The sequence below is a fragment of the Alosa alosa genome, chromosome 10, assembly GCF_017589495.1.
Source record: "Alosa alosa isolate M-15738 ecotype Scorff River chromosome 10, AALO_Geno_1.1, whole genome shotgun sequence".
Classification (NCBI taxonomy): domain Eukaryota; kingdom Metazoa; phylum Chordata; class Actinopteri; order Clupeiformes; family Clupeidae; genus Alosa; species Alosa alosa.
Genome location: NC_063198.1, coordinates 24,276,599 through 24,297,240, shown reverse-complemented (window position 1 = coordinate 24,297,240; position 20,642 = coordinate 24,276,599). Strand labels below are relative to the sequence as shown.

General features: G+C 44.4%; 1 protein-coding gene across 1 annotated transcript in view; it reads right to left on the bottom strand.

Moving 5' to 3' along the window:
* bsnb (bassoon (presynaptic cytomatrix protein) b) overlaps positions 1-20,642 on the bottom strand; it is a 72,574-nt gene that overhangs the window by 12,098 nt on the left and 39,834 nt on the right. The window contains 3 exon segments of the mRNA XM_048254435.1: positions 1-506; positions 1,975-8,331; positions 8,811-9,266. Coding sequence (XP_048110392.1) covers positions 1-506; positions 1,975-8,331; positions 8,811-9,266 — 7,319 coding nt within the window.

The window sequence follows — 20,642 nt, the reverse complement described above, 5'->3', positions numbered from 1 at the left end:
GCGGTGTACTGGTTCATTGGTGCAGTGCTGGGCCGCGACAGGAGTCCGTTGCCTTCATAGGCTCCTGTCATAGCTGCGAGGTTACTCAGCTGCAGGCTGTTGAGCTCACTGTCAGACATGTAGTCTCGCAGATCTCCCATGGATCTTAAGTAGGCTTCTCTCCTCTCTCTCTCCTTGACCCGCGTCTCCTTGCGCTGGTTGATGCCTAGTTCCAGATACCTCAGCTTAGCGTCGATCTCCTTCTCCTCCTCCTCTAGCTCGGCCTGCTGCTTGCGGAGCTTGGAGGACTCCTGTTCCACAGCCTTCAGCTCGTGCAGAAGACCTGCCTTGGTGACGCCCTGGGCTGGCCTTGGCAGGACCCTCTGTGGCATACCTGGAGAGCTGTACATCTGGGACATGGCAGGGGTGACTATAGGGAGTGGAGACTCATCTGGGGGAGGGCTGGGAAGAGTTCTCTTCACCTTCCTCATCAGCGAATTCTGCTGCTGCTGCTGCAGGGTGGCCATCTGGAGAACGTTAAGAGAGGGTGGACTATTAAATTAGCACACTAGCATGAACATCAAGCTCTATGAAAAATGGAAAGATAGTTTGATAATGTTAAACCATTTGATAAAGTTTAATAATTATAATTTGTGGTGTGGTGTGCTATACAAATGCTGTCTCTAGTGAGCTGAATTGATATCAACATATCCATTAAAACTGGTAAAGTAATCATAAAACTACACAATATGCACTAAATTACACAACTACTGCACAATGAACCACTGTGATACCTCAAAAGGTTATTGATCTGATCACTGGCAGTTACTTTTCCAATACTCCAATACTATATAATTTCCATTGAATTTAACAGTTACAAATTAGTAACAGGGATTGGTAGAAAATAATGTGTTACAGTATGTATCCACACAACAGCATTGAGGCTTATCAGTTTAATGACAGACAAATGTCTGTCTATCTTACTTCATGATATGTACATGTAAATGCATCCCTTTCCTCTACATCAAACCATCAGAATTTAACATCAATCAAAGTCGACCTCACTGTGACTGTTTTGTCAAAATGTCCCCATTTCCAAATTATGTCTAAAATACGTGCCAAGAATATAAAAAAGTAAACATGCATGGCATGACACAAATACATATAGAAATACACTGATGCTACTTACTAAACTCAACATACGCGTGGACCCATGGCAGAAAATATCCACAAAGGAATTTCAGTGACTGTCACTGACGACTAGTGAAAAATAGCTGTACAAAAATATAACCAATATGTCCTTCCTCTTTCTTCTTTTCACTTCCATTTCTAATGTAAATGAGGCTCTGTGTTTCCCATGCTCTGCTCTGACAGTATACTGAGTGCTGAAGACTGAGAATACACTCAGACCAGCTGCTGAACATGCCCAGAGACAGCAGGGCAGCACCAGGAAGCCCACACATTGTGTCTCCCTCTGGCCGTGTTAGAGGCTTTGCCAGAGAAGCACATGGTGTGTGTGTGTGTGTGTGTATGTGTGTGTGTGTGTGTGTGTGTGTGTGTGTGTGTGTGTGTGTGTGTGTGTGTGCATGCGTGAGTGAGTGTCAGATAAAACAGAATGGGAATGTAAAGAAAAATGTTTTTTAAAAAAAAATCCCATGAAAGTGTGATAAAAGAATTGCTGAGAATTACACCACTTTAGAAGAAGTGGGAATAACCTGGAGGGCAGAATAAATATAACAGTAACTGAAACGCTGAGCAAAATAGCTGCCACCCCGTTTAAGATTGTATGTGGTGTATGTATGCTAAATTAGTTTTCCTTTCAAATACCATTTACTTAAGGGCCTCTGATTTGTTTTCATTTATGAAATATCTCTACCATAGTTTTTCACTTCTTATTTTTCTCAATGTGTTAAGGGTACACATACTAAGTAAATGCAATGATATTACGTAATGTTGAAAAGCTCATAGGTAAGATGGTTGATAATGCCCACTCACCTGATTGCTGGGGAGAGTTTGATTTGAGTACATGGAGAACCTGGTCTTGGAAGGGTCTTCTGAGGTGGGGCTGAGGGGCTTGGGGTCGGACATGGAGCGCTGCACGCTCTTTATGGGCCTTGGGAGAGACTGGTGCTTCTGAGGGGACTCAGCAGTGAAAGCTTTCTGCTGTGGCGTTACATGGGCCTTATTGAGTTTTTCACTGGAAGCAAAGGTGGTCTCCAGCATACGATGTGGAGACAGCGGGGACACAGGAGAGTATAGTACCTGTGGGGACTTGGGAGGTTGGCGGGATGGGGACTCGTTCTGCTGCTGGGTTTGCTGCTGGTAGCCAATGTCCAGTGGATCTGGTTTCCTCCTTTCAAATTTGGATTGGGTGGAACCAACCATTTGCAGACTAGTAGTATATGGACTGACAGTAGTGGGAACACTTAGCTGTGGCGCTACCACACCCTGGGACTGGGCTTCAGGATCAGTTTGGCAGGCCAAGCTTTCTCCTTTCTGAGTCCTCTCTGGGGCAGAGATGTAGTGTAAAAGCTCTACCTTTGATGTCTCTGCCATGGTTATATGAATTGCAGGTGAGACTCTGCCCAGCTGGTCTGGTTCAGTCTGGCATGAGGAGTCATTGGTTGTTTGGATAGCAATGCTCGAGGTGACTCTAGATGTGGCATCGCCCTTGTTTTCAGTGCTTGAGTCAGAGTGCTTGGTAATCCGTGATCTCCTGCGTCGGACAGGTTGCTCCATCTCTCCCTGGTCCTCCTCATCTGTCTGGACACTACAGTCGACATTGCGCCTGGTTCTCCTACGTCTCGACATGTACCTGTCTTCACCATCCTCGTCATCTGTCTGAACACTACAGTCAGCGATTCTCCTAACAGGCTCCTCCTCCGAGCCATCTCTCAGTCGTGGCATTGAATTCTGCTTCCTCATTACCTTTCCATCCCCAACATCCTCACTGTTCTTAAGAGACATCTCAGAGGCAGAGCTTGGAATAGACCTTGAGGCAATCACAGCTTGCACTGACTGGCCATCCACGTAGGGCTGCCAAAACTGTCCACCAACCATAACGCCCTGTATGGCTCCTTGAGCAGTGGTGGCTGCAGCTGCAGCAGCAGCAGATGCTGCGGCTTCGGCTGCTGCTGCAGCTGCGGCTGCCTCTACTGCTACAGTTTTCTGTCTTTTCTGTTCCTCCAGTTGCTGCTGTAGTTGCTGCTGCAGAGTCTGAATCTGGTCCAGCTGAAATCGCTGTTGGGCCAGTTGTTCCCTTTGCATGACCAGCTGAGTTTCCCTCTCCACTTGTTGCTGCTGTAGGACATGGTGCTTCAGGCTTTGCAGTTCCTGGATTTCCCGTTGCACAATCAGTTGCTCTTTCTCTCTGTGACGCTGAAGCTCAAGACGATCCCTTTCCAGCTCTTCATGCAACCGCAGCTGTCTAAGCTTCTCCAGCTCAATGCGCTCTCTCTCCAGATTCAACATTTGGTCTTGTTGCTGCTTCATACGGTCATCTTCCTTCTCTTTCTCACCATTATCACTAGTTGTGATAGTTGTGTCTGACGCGGTGTCTGGCAATACTCGAGAGATAGTTTGTGGCTGAGTCTGCCCTAATGCCTGTGTTTGCTGAATCTGGGAGAGATCTTGACCTTGCATCTGAGTGACCATTTGAGATTGAACTTGTGATGGTATTTGCTGAGACCCTTGAGATTGAACTTGAGGTTGTGCTGGAGGAATCTCCTGGGGGAAGTGAGGTGGGGGAACCAATTGGTGAGCAGGTGGTACAACAGATTGAGCTGACATTCCACTGGTGTAGGTCAAATGTGTGACAGGTTGGGTAGCTGGACCTGTAGAGGGAGTGTTCACAGGGCCAGCCACTGAAGGCTTTCCAAGGTACATAGGTGCTTCTTGAGTGGGTGTACTTGGCCCTGGGATGCTTACAGGAGGAGGGATCGTTGTTGGGTAACGATTTGGAGTTGGAGTTGGATATCTATAAGGACCTTGTGAAGACATAGGCATCCTTGGAGTCACTTGAGGCAACCTGGTGAGGCTAGCCAAGGGTACAGCAGTCACATTGGTTGGAGGATATGGTCTGTACACTCCTTGTACCATAGGTCGTATAACAGAGGCAGGCTGGGTAGTGATTGGCAACGTGGAGGCTATGGGGGTATTGATAGTGGAATATGTCATGCCATCAGGTCCCCTCATGGCAGTTGGATATAGTGCCCTTAGGCTTGCTTGTCTGGCATTGATAAGGTTGGTAAGTGTTTGTCCTTGGACAGTGGGCCTACCATCAAGACCATACAACAGATTGGCTCTGATAGATGCTAAACCTTGTTGAAGATTGAGTCTACCCATTGGGCCTCCTCCTGTTCTAGCAGCATACTGGAGAAGTTCAGGATTATTGGCATAACGGCCACCAAACTGATCCATGGAATTAAGAGCAGCGCACATCCTACCAATCTCCCTGGCAGTGGTAGCACTGTACTGTGCTAGATTTGATTCTTGAAAGCCTGCCATGTCACGAGAAGAGTAGCCACCATAGTCTGCATTGATATTGGACATGGAGCCATACCGTCTAAGGGGTAAGGGTGGGCCAGCAACATCTCCTTGGTGCCGCAGGTCTGTGTAGGACCCATACTGTGCTCCAATCCCCAGATATGCCTGTTCATATGCCTGCTTCATAGAGGACAAATCAACAGCAAGATCACCTGGATCAGCCCTTTGATAGTACTGAAGTCCTGCATCTGCCAAGTTAGTGTCTGACATTGATGGCTGAAGGCGTCCAGGAGCTGGCAAAGTATTGTATTGTTTCTGCTGTTCACTGGTTGGTCCATGCACAGCAGCTGGCTGAAAGGCTGCTTGTTGAGCATGCTGTCCAGAACCTGGGTGTTGAGAAGGAACAGCGTGGGGTGTTTGAGAGAGTTCACCTGTGGGATTCTGGTCTGTGGGTCCTACCTTGGGCCTCTGAACCAAAGACCCCGAGCAACCTCCAGCAAATGGCAGCTTATAGACAACATCACAACAAGCAATCTGGTTTTCCGATTTTATTTGTGATCCAGTGAGATCAAGAACTTCAGGTGCTGGTGGTGGTGGAGGAGGTTCTTCCTGTTTCACAAGTTGTGTCACTGTAGATCCTTGGGAAGCATTACTTTCATCAAGTTGCACCATCATAACATGGGGCTTACCCGTTGAGAGATTCACAACAGTTGGCTTGTTTTTCAGTTCCAATGCCACCCCTCCATATATATCATGTGGAAGTGTTGGAGAGGCAGACGCAGAACCAGAAGAACCAGGAGAAGGCTGTGGAGGAAGAGGAGACACTCTGGGGATGGCACTGACAGTAACCACATTTCCACTGGTAGTCTGGTTCACTATCAGGTCTTTCTTTAATAATATTGGCTGAACTTGGTTTGCCAAGTTATAACGAGCAAAAGATGTTGAATGCTGATGTTGCTGGAGCTGCTGTTCAAGGAGCTGCTGTTGCTGTAGTAGTTTTTGTTGCTGCCTTTGTAACTCTTGTTGCTGGATGCCTAGGTCTTCCAAACAGGCATCAATTTTTGGGATGGCCGGGTCAGGCATTTGTGGTTTGGTCTGAGTCAAACAAACAGGAGCTCCAACCCCTTGCCCAAAGTCCACACGATTCTGAAGGGGGTCTCCATATACCACAGGTTGCTTTGGCTGAGATATGAACATGGAAGCTGCTACTGTCACACTTACTGTTGTTGGGGTTGTTGCTGTTACATGAGTTTGCTCCTGTGAATTCAGATTCATTATTAAAGGCTGAACTGCAGTGAGGCGATTGGAGGTGTTCTCTGAGCCAAAGGAATATCTTCTTGTATCTGTTGCCAGGGATGTTAGATCCATGCCCTGATCTGTCATGATGATTGGAGTAGGCTTCATGGGAGCTCTTAGGTCGACCACATTACCACCTGATGACATTTGACTCTGTTCCACCACTCGTGATGTCCCTGGAACAGTTGAGATTCGACAAAGTGATATGCTTTCCGTAGGCATAGAGCCACGGCTATAAGAAGTTGTAGTGGTTACTGTGCTCATACCAACATTAACTCTTTCTGCAGTTTGGGCTCTTTGTAAACCAGATTGAGAGTGGTAAGTAGGGTGGGACTGTGGGGATGTTGGAGAACTTGATGCTGGAGTCTGTGATGGAACTGTCGGCAGCTGTCGCTTTGTTGGTGAGGACAGAGGAGAGGTAGAGGAGTTAACTGTCATTGGTCTCGCTGGGCTGGTGGTTTCAGGAGTCTTGACTGGTGAATCCTGCGAGGACTGTTGCCTTGAGAGGCGGGGAGCTGCAGTTCGTTGTGGTATGTGGGACCCCTGTGGTGGTGCTGTGGAGGCAGGACCACCATGTGGAGTGGGTGCAGGAGAACGAATGGGACTCTGTGCAGGTGAAGCAGAAGGGGAAGCTGTGGGACTGGGACCTTTAAAATACGAAAATACCTTTGATGACAAAGTTGATCCACCAGCATCAGGTGCTTGGCCTTGAGGTGTTCCCTGACTAGGAGTTCTGGGGTCTCTCTGACCACCATAGGCCTGTGACATCTCCGCTATTCTACCCGTCATCCCAGCAACAACCCCTGGTTGTCGAACATTGCCCTGAGGGCCTGTTGCAGGGGCACCAGTTGTTGGTGCACCTCTGGACTGCTGGCCAGCATACTGCTGAGCTGCTTGAACTCCTGGGGCCCCTCGTCCAGCACCACTTGGGTCACGCAGTGACACGGGGGCTGAGATCTGGGTCGGACTTGAGCCTGGTGTCAAAACTGTTGTTTCAGTATCTAGATGTTGTTTGTCTCTGCCTACCTGAGGTGATCCTTGCTGCTGTCTCTGAACATTGCTAGGTGGCTGGCCTGCTGGTTGTTGACCTTGCCTTCCTGGCTGCATGTGTTGTTGTTTCTGCATCATTTCTGCCTTCCTCATCATTTCCTCATAAACCTCCTCAGCACTTTTCAGTGATTTATCTGCTGCAGATGGCGATGTTGCAGAGGGTGCTTCTGTGGGAGAGTAGAGAGACATAAATGTGGGCAAGTTGCCAGACTTGTAGATCTTTGTACCCCCAACTTCAAACCCCTCTGCCTCAGAATCCATTGAGGGTGAGTATTCGGAGCAGGATGACCTGTGAAGTTCCTCCATCTCAGCTGCTTGCCTCAACTCTTCTGTTGGGGAAGCATCCTCAATAGGAGACAGATTACTAGGGGGCGTCTTGGACCTCTCTCTCCGTCTCTGTGCTCTGAGCTCTTCTTTGTCGCGTTTGGTTTTTCTAGCAGTGCTGCGAATTCTCTGCTGCTCTAAGTCCCTCATTTTCTCTTGCTCTCTAAGGAGTTCTTCCTCTTCCCGCAATTCATCCTCCTCAGATGAGTCCTCAATGGTAGGTAAAAGGGGGCCATGGGAGCGATGCCGTGCTTTTCTCTGCTGTTTGGCCTCCTCTAACCTTTGCCTTCGGCTAGGACTGCTATCACTGTCATCCTCCATGGAAGATACAGATGTTGGAGATGTGCCTGAGGTGTAGCTGGGAGTCGTGGCCGGCAGAGTTGAGGAGTATTCTCCTCTTGACCGCTCCTCAGGTGACCCTGTCAGGCTTTCCATCTCAAGTTCTGGCTCCCTGAGGTCATGTTCTGTGTTAAGCTCAATGTCACGGTTGTAGCTATTGGTATTGTTTAGCTCAATGGTCTTGAAACGTCTTAGGCCCCCAGCCACAACACCATCTCCGCTTTCCCCATAGGCACCTTCACCACCTTTGGTGTCCTCTTCAAAACTGCTAGAGTGTTGAGTGAGTCGTCGCTTGTCTTTTGCCGTATCTCCACTTTGTTTCTGAGTCTTTTTCGTTTTCTGTTGACCATAGCCTTCGCCTTCCCCTGTCTCCTCCTCATCTGCACTCATTTCCATGATTTGCCTCCTCATGAACTCCTCATCAGTCATTTCTTTCTGTGATTTCTTCTGCCGGGCCGGCAGTGGCGAGAGTCCGCTTTCACTGCTGTCCTCTACATAGTCGTGACGAAGTTTGCAGCTGAGTTCATCGGAAGATGCCTCACGAGCTTCGTCAGAGTCATAGCGCTGCTCCTTTGAAATGGTTAGGGAGCCAGGTCTCTGTTGTTCCCTGTCCAATGCTTCCTGTGCCTTGCTCTGCTCTGTGGTAGTTTTAGACTCTAACAGGGGCCTCATGGAACTCTCTAGCTTGGTAAGTTCCGAGGGGCTTGGGGGGCTTCTCTGATGGATTGGCTGCCCCCTCTCATTCAGTTTCACCCCTTCCTCTTGGATAAGTCCTGTGATCTCACTCTGGGAGCTAGAGATGCCATCTGATGAGTACCCTGTATCACTCAGGCTCTGTGTACTAGATTTGTTTGAATCCTGTAAAGAGAGAGAAAAGAAAAGCCATCTTAGAGCTTTCTCAGCTATTTCATTGGCCAACATTCAAAACAGGGAAACCATTTTCATCAGAAACAGTAGAAACATTTATACAATGTATACAAGAGCATGCACAATATTTGATGGATATGTATGGGTGATAAGATTCTGTAAGGCTTACCAACCTTTACAGCAATGGTTTTAGGGGATGACTGATTCTAATATACAGTATGAAAGGATGAGACTTGAGACCACATTGATTCTAATATGTGAAGGATGAGAATTGAGGGGAGTGCAATAGCCATGCTTAATGCATCAATAGACAGAATTGATGATCCTGAACTGAACTGATGATCCTGAAAAATGTTTGTCATTTCACTTCTATTTATTAATCATGACAGCAACATGCTTTGCAGATGTATCCCACTAACACCGAAGATGACCATGCAGACCATGCAGTCAGGACACAAGAAGTCACTCACTTCATGGTGTTTAGACCTCTGCATGTCACTGGGTTTCTTTTGTTCTTTCACTATGCTGGTGACCTCTGCAGTTCCCTTCTTAGGAGAAGCTTTAACCCCTTCTTTCTCTACTTTCGGTTTTACACCAGGTTGTTGCTGCTTTCGGGTCTCAGGACCCTTTGGTGATGGGTGGCCAGGTGCAGCTTTGCTGGGTTGTTGCTGGGTCGGAGCCTTACTCTGAGGGGCCACCTGCTTTGCCGGTGTGTGAGATCCACTTACTTGGGCGCCAGGGGGTTTGTGCTGTTGTGGGCCTGTGGGCCTTATTCCTGCTTGTTGACCGGGGCCTCGTTGCTGCTGATTGGTTGGGCCTGGGGGCCCTGGGGATCCCATTGGCTGAGGGACAGGGGCTGGAGGTTCTCCCAAGGCTCCGGACATGGCTCTCTGAGTTTGACAGGTCAGACAGAGCCATTCTTTTTTCTAAAACAGAACAGAGAGATTTCACATCTTATTGTTGAAACAATCCCCATATAATTGAAGCCATATAAACAGACTTCATATTACAAACAAGCCCTGATGGACCTTCAGTGTCAGTTAAGTGCATCTCTACTCAGCTTTGAATGGAAATAGTGGGAAAATAGAATTTGATTGGGGTATATTTAATTTTGAAATCAGATGGAATAATGGCAGTGGTTCCATATTGTGTTTGGTATGTTTAATTTACTAGCAAGCTGTGTCGACTCCGGCCCTGACAATTAAAACATAACAAGCTCAGTTGTATCTCACACTGATGCAATCACTTTTCATATGATTCTCTAGGCCCATTTGTGACTTCTCAAACACAACAGATATTGAAGAAATTCACGGATTTTCGCTCAGAACACAAGGTGAATTTGTGCAATAACATTGCCAAGTTTCTGCATTGCTTGCACTAGGAAAAAACACAGCCCGAGAACATCAGTTATCACCTTTACACTCACTCATTTCTTATTTGATCTCTGTGTTCTCTAACAGAATAGAGGTTTCAAAGGAATGAGCCGCAGTCAAAGGAAAGCAGCAGTCTTGGGAGTCGGCCAAGAATGAGGACTTATCATGCAGCCAGCCTGCTGACTCTGTGTAAAGGGGACTTGTTTGACACTGACCTTTATGCGAACAGTGATATGGATGAGCCAGTACTATCAGAAAGTGATCAGTTACAGACACGGACAGAATAGTTATCAGCCTGCCATCAGGGTGAAATACATTAAATGTATAATTGGCAATTTTACTGTGGTAATTTATCATTATTACAATCACAGTATGCTGATGGAGTCATTGCTTCCAAAATATCAGCTGATGCCAAGACAGGTCAGGAAAAATGATGGTGCCCTTCCATTCCATTACAAGGTCATCTTTGAGGAGGGGACTTTTTCCTCCTGTGTAAGTTATAGTATGTAGTATAGTATAAGTTATAAGATGTGATGTTCTGCGTGTTCAGAATTGTCAGGGATCAATTGTGAAGTTGTGAAATCTTAAACATTAGAACAGCTAATTGTAAATTAGATTGTCTTGTCTTGATCAGCTCAAGGTTGCTTTGATACCATCTCAATTTGAGAAAACAGATGATTCAAAAAACACTCAGGCTTGATGCCCTGATGCATGCACAACACATCAATTCATGAACCTAAATATCTACTGCTCCATTTCCAAATGTATTGGAAAATCAAAAGAACATAAGAATCATATCAAATCACAGTCATATCAGTGGCTTGTGATGCGCTACTCAGAGACCCCTAGCTTCGCAAACAAGCACTGACAATATTTTTGCTGCATAAATAATCCTAAAACCCTCAGGAATAGAAAATCAAAGGCAGGGAATGGGGTAAAATATCCCTGCCAGATGTATAAATATAGCTGGCTTCTCATAGGCACGGTAAATAAAACTGTCTAGGAGGTCAATGATAAATCCTCTCATTGAACATTGGTCAAGGAGAGACATGTTTTGAATCTCTTCATGAAAAACCTTTTTTTACCACAGAATTGAGATTAATAGAGATAGATAGTTAGTTAGTGAGAGATATTTAGAAAGGCCTTCAGCAAACCGACACAGTGAGACAGCCAGGCCATCACAAGGACAAATTTATAAGCTTGTCATTTATAAGCTTGCATTTATAAGCTTGCATCTTCTTAACCCCCACAAATAATGTAGTCATTCTCATAGTCACAGCACAATTCAATTAAATATCCACACATTTCCACACAGAAACTGCCTTCTCCACTCCCTTCTAATCTTCTTGTGTTCACTGCCACTTGGTTGCAGAACAATATAATTGTAGAAGTAACTCGTTTTTGTTTGACATTTTCTGTTGGACACAACAGCCTAATGATGCACGCAACAATGTGTGAGACGTACATGGACTTGAAGCTGATTAACTACAAAGAAATGCATCTTCGTCCTTCTCCCTTTCATTACTGTTTTCTGTCCTCTCTTCATATTTCCATCTCCTACATGCTCTCTCTCTCTCTCAGTGTTTTTGTCTCTCTCTCTCTTCTCTCTCACACACACACACACACCACCCGTTGGTGTGTTGCTGTGTTGCTGTGTTCATTAGTGAGACTGCTAGTCCTCAGGGTGCTCTACTGATTGTGCAAGACAGAACCTGCACACTGCTCACAGCCCCACACCTGGCAACCTATTATGACTGTGTATATGTCTCTCTCTCTCTCTCTCTCTCTCTCTCTCTCTCTCTCTCTCTCTCTCTCTCTCTCTCTCTCTGTGTGTGTGTGAAGAGAGGGACAAAGATATATAAGGAAGAAATTACAAAAAAAGGTAAATATGAAAAAAGAGAGAGCGTAGACTTGATAAGCTTACTAAACATCTGACAGTCACACATGATTACGTCAAATTAGACACAGCGGGGAAGTGTTATCGATCGCTTAGAACACAGCAGAGACCCTCATCCCAGCTGTGTCTGTCAAATGAAACCAATCATCTGAATCAGCCCATTTCTTTGTTTTCCCATTTCAGCTTGACTTGGTGAAGTTGTGCAGAAAAATGAATGGCCAAGCCCTCTTGCTGGCAGGGTATTTATTTTTCTCTGCCGGCAGCAGAGGCCAAGAGTAAGGGAGTAGCCAGTGACTTTGGAGAAATGAAAAATCAGCTGCCGTCTGAGACAGCACATGATAAGCATCGATAAGCACTGGAGCATCAACAATAATAACAAAAACAACAACAACATCAACAACGGGAAGGGCAAAGTCATTCACAACAAAACAAATCTGTTTATCACAAATATTATACGGAACAACGGGGGGATATGGCCATTTTATTTCAGGCTTGTATAATCCCTGGCTGCATTCAGACAGATGTTGGGATGGAGAAAGAGAAAGAGGAACAGACACTGAGGATGAGGAGGACCAAGACAGACAGGACGTGTGGAAATTAGAAAGAGGAAGAGTGTGTGGGGGACACAAAAGTAAGCAAAGACAGAGGGAAGAGCAGACAAGGGTGAGAAGATGAGAGCGCTAGACTAGAGAACACACACTGAAGCGGGAGGGGAGTGGAGGAGGATAGCGGAGGAGGAGAGAGGAGGAGGACAGAGGAGGACAGAGGAGGAGGAGAGAGGAGGAGAGCGAAGGAGGGGGGTGCTTGGCATGAGGCAGGGTGCTTGGCATGCGAGGCTGATGCCTGCGCCTTGTTTGCATCTCCCCCAAGTATTCCACACAGGAGCTAAATATAAACAGGTGCAAGGCCCCTCTAAACTCACCATCTGTGCGTCCCTGCCTTTTATGAGAAAGACCCAAACAAGGCAAGTGTGTGTGTGTGTGTGTGTGTACTTCAAAGAGTGCGTTGCTGAGCATATCCAAATTTTACTGTGTTTTAGTAGGTGCGTGTCTGTATGCATACATTTGAGATGCTGTGGTCTGTGCAAATGTGGAAATGCGGGAGTGTGTGTGTGTGCGTGTGTGTGTGTGTGCGTGTGTGTGTGTGTGTGTGTGTGTGTGTGTGCATGTCTGTGTGCATGTATGTTTATTCTGATTTGACCACTACAGGAGTGTCCTGCTGTTTTGTGTCCAGGCACCTGAGCAAGGGTATGCATTTATGCAGCAGACTCTGTTTTGTGTTTTGTGTTTTTCTGCAGACTGTGCCACGACTCTCATACCGCGACCAGACGGCAGTATCAAGCCTTTCCTCCCCACCCGTTCTCCTCATCGGTTCTCTCCTCCGGCAGGGACATAAAGGCTAATTAATATCCTTCACGTAGCCGTAACGATCGGGATTTGTTTTGTTTACTGCCAACCAGGATACAAACACAACCAAACCCTTAATTTCCCATGATTCAGTGCTGCATGGTGGCGTTGGCGCTGGGTTGTAAACGTGACATCACAGAGCAGGAACAAACAAACAAGTAAGAGAATGGAAACAGAGAGTGATAGAGAGAGCGAGAGAGAGAGCGAGAGCGAGCGAAAGAGAGAGAGAGAGAGAGAGAGAGTAAGGGAGAGCAACAGAGAGTGGCTGAGAGAGAGATTTGTGAGTGGGAAAGGGATTATCAGACTGATTGTGTGTGTTAAAGCAGATGGACAGGCCAGTGTGTCAGTCATCCAGTAGGTTACTGTGCTATTGACGCATCCATGGAGGACTCGTGGAGGGCCAGGCTCTGTGTGTGTGTGTGTGTGTGTGTGTGTGTGTGTGTGTGTGTGTGTGTGTGTGTGTGTGTGTCCCCGTGTGTGTGTGTGTCCGTGTGTGTGTGTGTGTGTGTGTGTGTGTGTGTGTGTCCGTGTGTCCGTGTGTGTGTGTGTGTGGGTGTGTATAAACCGTGTGACACGACTACAGACTGCTCTCCCATAGACACCTCTGGTAGCCAGAGCAGGCACACACTGAATCCTAATTCTGATCACACACACATATCACATACTGTATGCCTACACACACATACACACTCACACTCACACTCACACACACACACACACACACACGCACGCACGCACGCACATGCACACAGACACACACATGCATGCGCACACACAATCACACATTTGTGTGATGGAGCCCGCAACACTTAGTCACTGCCTTTGACAGGAAGAAAGACACAGATGGTGTAGCCTGGCACACCAACCTTCCAATACAATTCCAAGAGAGGAGACACACACACACTCTCTCTCTCTCTCTCTCACACACACACACACACACACACACACACACACACACACACACACACACACACACACACACACACACATATCTATTCACAGACAGACACAGCAATTTATTTCACTGGCAGGTTTTGATTTAACAGGATGGGATGGATGCTGGACGAGGTGTCACCTTACTCAGAGTGAAGTTTTTGCTTACGTCACTGAAACATTGCATATATTTCACATTAAGGATGTTTCAGGCAGACACATACACACTAATGAACACACACAAACACACACACACACACACACACAGAAATCATTCACCTCCTGAAATACACACACATTACAGTACACTTTCAGACACAAACATAGACAAAGAAATGCCACATAAAATTAATGTAGGAATATGAGAGAATGTGGTGTCTTCAGCTTCAACTCGTTACTCACATGATCTCATTAGGGTGTTCCTAACCTCATTAGAGAGTGAAGAACTACAGTACAGGTCACCTCATCATAAAGCAACGGGTCACTACAGAACGAAGTCTGCCCAGAGCGTCTGAGAAGCCAACCGTACGAAGCAGTAATAAACAACCGTAATATCCATTCATTTGGAGTTTATCAGGTTTCAAATATGCTGGTTCAAAAAACTATTTTTAAAGGTTACATTACTTAACAAATGGCCATCAGTATAACTACTCTTTTTCTGTGCAGAAACACATTTTTGTAATAATGAAAGCCTCATGCAGCACCAAAAGAAGACAACATCACTTTGAGGCATATGCCTGCCCTCCCCCTCCCCGTTTAGAAGGATCTCTTAAGCAGCAGCAACCTCTTAGTTCATTTTCTCAGCCGGCATATAGCATGGAATGTGCAGTGGAAAATACAGATGGCAGCAGCAGGGGACAATTATATGATGACTGTATTGCATGATATTCTCAGGGTCCCTGCAATATAAATGGTACTGACAGTAGTTTTGAGAACATGCCGGGACCCAGTAAGCCCATGACATTCTCTATTCCTGTATTGACAAGAAATAGAACACAAATGCATCGAGCTTATAGGGTAAACCAGTCCAATCTCCTACCCGTACCACATCAACCTCAGATTTCCCCCATGGATCATATTTCCCCAACACTTAAACTAGCAAAACTAGCACTCCTAAATATCAGATCTCTTTCAAACAAATCATTCTTAATTCATGATCTAATTTGCACACACAACCTTGATTTTTTACTTTTAACTGAGACATGGTTAGATCAAGCAAACAGTGCTGCTACTCTCATCGAATCAGCTCCCCCAAACTTCAGTTTCTTGAGTGCTACCAGAGCAAATAAAAGAGGTGGGGGATAGCCACAATTTTCAAGACGTCTTTTCAGTGCAATCAGTGGAGTCATTCGGTGACTTTACTTCATTTGAATATCTGTGTGCATGCATTAAGTCTTCTCCTCAGATTTTATTACTGACAATTTACAGGCCTCCAAAACATTCAGCTAAAGTTTTTCTTGAAGAGCTAGGTGAACTGCTATCAGTTGTTTGCATAGAGTATGACTGTCTTATTATATCAGGGGATCTAAACTTGCATGTGGATAATCCTGAAAACAATTATGCCAAGGAATTCATTGCACTAATCGATACTTTCTCCCTAACACAGCATGTACAGGGGCCAACACACTCTCTTGGCCATACCCTCAACCTTGTTATCACAAAGGGTCTCGATGTCTCTACAGCTGTTAAAGACCTGGCCTTATCTGATCATTTTGCGTGTTCTTTGATGTGTCTATGTCCCCACACACTCAAAACACAGCTATGATGGTAAAAAAAGGAGAATCATAAATGATCAGACAAGTGCTCTCTTTGAGCAAGCACTTTCACTAAAGTCAAGTCAACTGTCAGACTCTGAAGACTTATTTGATCACTTTAATGCAAAATGGCAAACATTATGGATGACATTGCTCCATTACAATTCAAGAAAGTTAAGGACAAACAGAAAGCCCCATGGAGGCAAAATCCAGCAGTTAAACTTCTAAAAAGAGAGTGTAGGAAGACTGAAAAGAAAATGGCGTAAATACAAACTTCAGATCCACTATGAAATCCATAAAGAGATGCTCCGCACATATAACTCTGAAATATACAAAAACAAGACAGTCTTTCTTTTCTAACATTATCAATAGAAGTTCAAATAACACTCGTATTCTATTTTCAACTGTTGATAAGTTAACAAATCCCCCCTCACAATTAAGCCTGAACTTCTCTCAACTAATAAATGCAATGAGTTTTCATCTTTTTTAAAGGTAAAATTGACAAAATCAGACTCAACATATCTGCTCAATTACAAATTCAACAACCTGAACTTCCAGCAACAAACAGAGGGAAACTAAACTTGATGTCAGAGTTCAGCTTGATAGACTACTGAAACACTTGAAAAAAACGGTACAGAATCTCAGCCCTTCCACATGTGTCTTAGACACTCTGCCTACCAATTTCTTCAAAACTGTTTTCACCTCATAGCGCGGATGTCCTTCAAATTGTAAATGTATCATTGCTGTCTGGCACTTTTCCTAAGTCACTGAAAACAGCTGTTGTAAAGCCACTTCTCAAGAAGTCAATGAAAACAGCTGTTGTAAAGCCACTTCTCAAGAAGAATAACCTGGATGCCTCCATGCTAAACAAGTACAGGCCCATATCCAATCTACCTTTTATTGGCAAAATTATTGAAAAAGTAGTCTTTAATCAATTAACCACCTTCCTAACATCAAATGGGTATTTTGATTACTTTCAGTCTGGTTTTCGGGCAAATCACAGCACTGAAACAGCTCTCATTAAAGTTTCCAATGACATACGCCTCAACACAGATTCAGGTAAAACATCAGTCCTAGTGCTACTGGACCTTAGTGCAGCATTTGACACTGTTGATCACAATATTTTACTACACAGACTAGAACACTGGGTTGGATTTACAGGCATAGTTATCAGCTGGCTAAAATCATATCTACAAGAAAGGAGCTTCTTTGTTGCCATCGGAAACTGTACCTCAACACCAACGTCCTTGACCTGTGGTGTTCCCCAGGGGTCGATCTTGGGGCCACTATTATTCAACCTCTATATGCTCCCACTTGGACAAATCATTCAAAATAATTTGATTTCATATCATAGCTATGCAGATGACACACACATTTTACTTAGCTCTATCACCAAACAACTATGGTCCTCTTGAATCTATGTGTCAGTGTATAGAACAAATCAACACCTGGATGTCTCAAAATTTTCTTCAGCTGAACAAAGAAAAAACTGAAGTAATTATATTTGGTAAAAATGAGGAAAGACTTAGGGTTGCCACTCTCCTTGACACAAAAGGGTTGAAGGCAAAGGATACTGTTAAAAATCTTGGTGTATTAATTGACAGTGATCTAAATTTCAACAGCCACATGAAAGCGATAACTAAATCAGCTTTTACCACCTCAAAAATATTGTCAAACTCAGAGGGCTGATGTCAAAACATGACTTAGAAAAACTCATTCATGTATTTATCTCCAGCAGGGTTGATTACTGCAATGGACTGTTCACAGGCCTTCCTAAAAAGACTATTAAACAGCTTCAGGTGATACAAAATGCAGCAGCTAGGACTCTAACAAAAACTAAAAGAACTGACCACATTACTCCAATTCTTAAGTCCTTGCACTGGCTTCCAGTAAGTCACAGAATTGACTTTAAAGCACTATTGCTTGTTTATAAATCAGTAAATGGAGCAGGACCTAAATACTTGTCAGACATGCTTCAGCAGTACACACCTTCTCGTCCACTCAGGTCCCAGGTGAAAAACCTGCTAGTAAAACCTACAGTTAGAACTAAACATGGTGAAGCAGCTTTTAGCTGCTATCTTGGCTCAACTGTGGAACCAACTTTTCGGATGACATTAAAAGGCCCCAACTGTAGCCAGTTTTAAATCTAGACTTAAGACCAAACTGTTCTCAGGCGCTTTCTGCTAACTGTGCCGAGTTACAAATTCTGAATCTGCCTCGATAATTATTCTACTTTGTCTTTTTATTACTTTTTTTTACTTTTTTGCCTTTGTTTTTGCTTACTAATTATTCTTTATTTTTAAATGATTTTACCTTTTGTTTTTTTATGTTTTCTTTTTATTATGATCTTTACCTTTTAACTATTCTTTGACTATATTGCCCTTCTATGCTTTTATTTGTTATTATCGTTTGGTTTTGTTTATGTAAAGCACATTGAATGACCTCTGTGTATGAAATGTGCTATATAAATAAACTTGACTTGACTTGACTTGACTATGCATGGCTTTTGCCTAAACACTTTTAGCAGAAACCTACATATAGACAATATCTATTCAATATGACTGTCTATACAAGATGTCAGTGTTGTTGATTGTGTACTGTGTCAGCATATATCATTCATTCCCTCATTCTCCACCTCTAGCTGGTGTGTGGTGAGTATTCTGGTGCATAACGGCTGCTCTGCTTCACCCAGGTGGGTGCTACACATTGGTGGTGGCGGTTTGTGAGGCTCCGCCTTCACTGTAAAGCACTTTGGATGCCTCGAAAAGCGCTAAATGAATGTAATGTGTTGTTTTTGTTGTTGTTGATGATGATGTTGTTGCTATTGTTATTGTCATGTGTGTGAAGTAAGCCTAGGTGGATATGAAGCCGGCAGGACGGCACGAGCTGAGACCAGGATCTGGAGCTCTGCCCTTTAGCCTGCTGGAATAATCAGGCATAGATCTCCACGGGTTCCCAACGCGAAAAAGGTCACATGGGATTGATCCGGTACACTCACTGTGGAACCTGCTGACTCACTCGATGGCAGAAAATGAATGCTGGCCTCATAAGTACATTTGTGTGTGTGTGTGTGTGTGTGTGTGTGTGTGTGTGTGTGTGTGTGTGTGTGTGTGTGTGTGTACAGTATGTGTGTGTGTACCAGTGGCATGCCTGTGTGTGAGCTTGACAGACGGTTGGATGATGTGTATCCACTATTTTTAAACACCTTGTCTTTTTATCTCTTTGCATCAGTATCTTTATTCTGGTGCTAATTATCTCCTTGAGATGTGACAGATGGTAGATAGTCATTATTTCAGTTTAATTATTCTAGTCCTGTATGTTGTATTAATAAAGGCAGAGTGGTAGCATTATATCTTAGACATACTATTAAATCGAGAAACAAAAAGCATCATGCAAGCTAATTCATGTAAATTTCTATGTAAATAATTAGCTAGCTTAGATGCTGAGGACTATCACACACAACTGAATTTCATTCAGTGCTTATCATAACCTATAGGGGGAGCCAGAGAGACAGTCACGCTAAGAACGGATACATTACAGTATGCAGTGCAGCACATTATAGAGTGCTGTAGTAAATACACACACACACACACACACACACACACACACACACACACACACACATACCACCCAGACCACCTACCTACACCACCTACCCCACACACACACACACACACACACACACACACAAAGTGTCCATACAACAGCCTTGGTAAGAGCTCAGTAGGAGGTTCTCTCTCCCATGCTGTCTGCCCAATGGGCCCTGACTCCCATGCTGGGTGATTGAAATGTCATCCATCATTAGATGCCAAAACACACAGTGTAGTTTTCAAGTGTCCCTTACCTTACAACATTACACCTCTCTCCACAGAGTTCTCTTTCTCTTACATAACTACTATACATCCAAGTGTTATACATAACTATTCTTACACATCTGTTAAATATAACTACTGTTATACATCCAATTGTTAAACATAACTAGTGTTATACAGTACATTCAACATGTATACATAATAACTGCACCAAACTGAGAGAACTGACATGTTGTGTTTTCTGAATGCATCTGAATCTGAACATCTGAATGTTCCCACAGGGAGAGACATCTCCACCATGGGACCAGAATGTGGAATGCAAGGTTCCTTAGGACACATGGTCCAGGTTGAGGGGCACAGGTGGGTCCCTTCCCCAGACGATGCTATAGACATGAGGCTCAGTGAGGAGCGTGTGGTTGATCAGAGAGCTGAAGATTGAGGGGCCTCATTAACCAGTAGACACTAAAGGTTGCCCAGAAACCACATCTCTGACTGCATGCATTATTAAATGTTTGTGTGTGGGTGACTGTTTGTATGAACAGCCCCTCTGACTATGTGCATTACTAAATTAGTGTGTGTGTGTGTGTGTGTGTGTGTGTGTGTGTGTGTGTGTGTGTGTGTCTGTGTATCTGTGTGTTTCTAATGACGTTTGTCTATGTGTGTATTTTAAAGATGTAACATGACTCATGACATTACTATTTTATAATGTTTGAGCTCTGATAACGCTATGTTTGAGTGAACACCACATTAGACTGACATCACATGAAATTATCAACCCAGTTGGGTAATATCTATATCCAGGTTCCTACCCTAACCAACCCAGTAATACGTTTTATTTATATAGTGCCTTTCTCAGACTCAAGGTCGCTTTACAAAGTCAACACAAACAAAGCAAGACAACACAAAAACAAACAGACAGTCAGAAAAAAAGGGGAATTTGCGATATCCAGGTTCCTCCACAAAAAAAACAGCTGGGTCCTATGCATATCCAGGTTCCTACCCTAACCAACTCAGCTGGGTAATATGCATATCCAGATTCCTACCCTAACCAACTCAGCTGGGTAATATGCATATCCAGATTCCTACCCTAACCAACTCAGCTGGGTAATATGCATATCCAGGTTCCT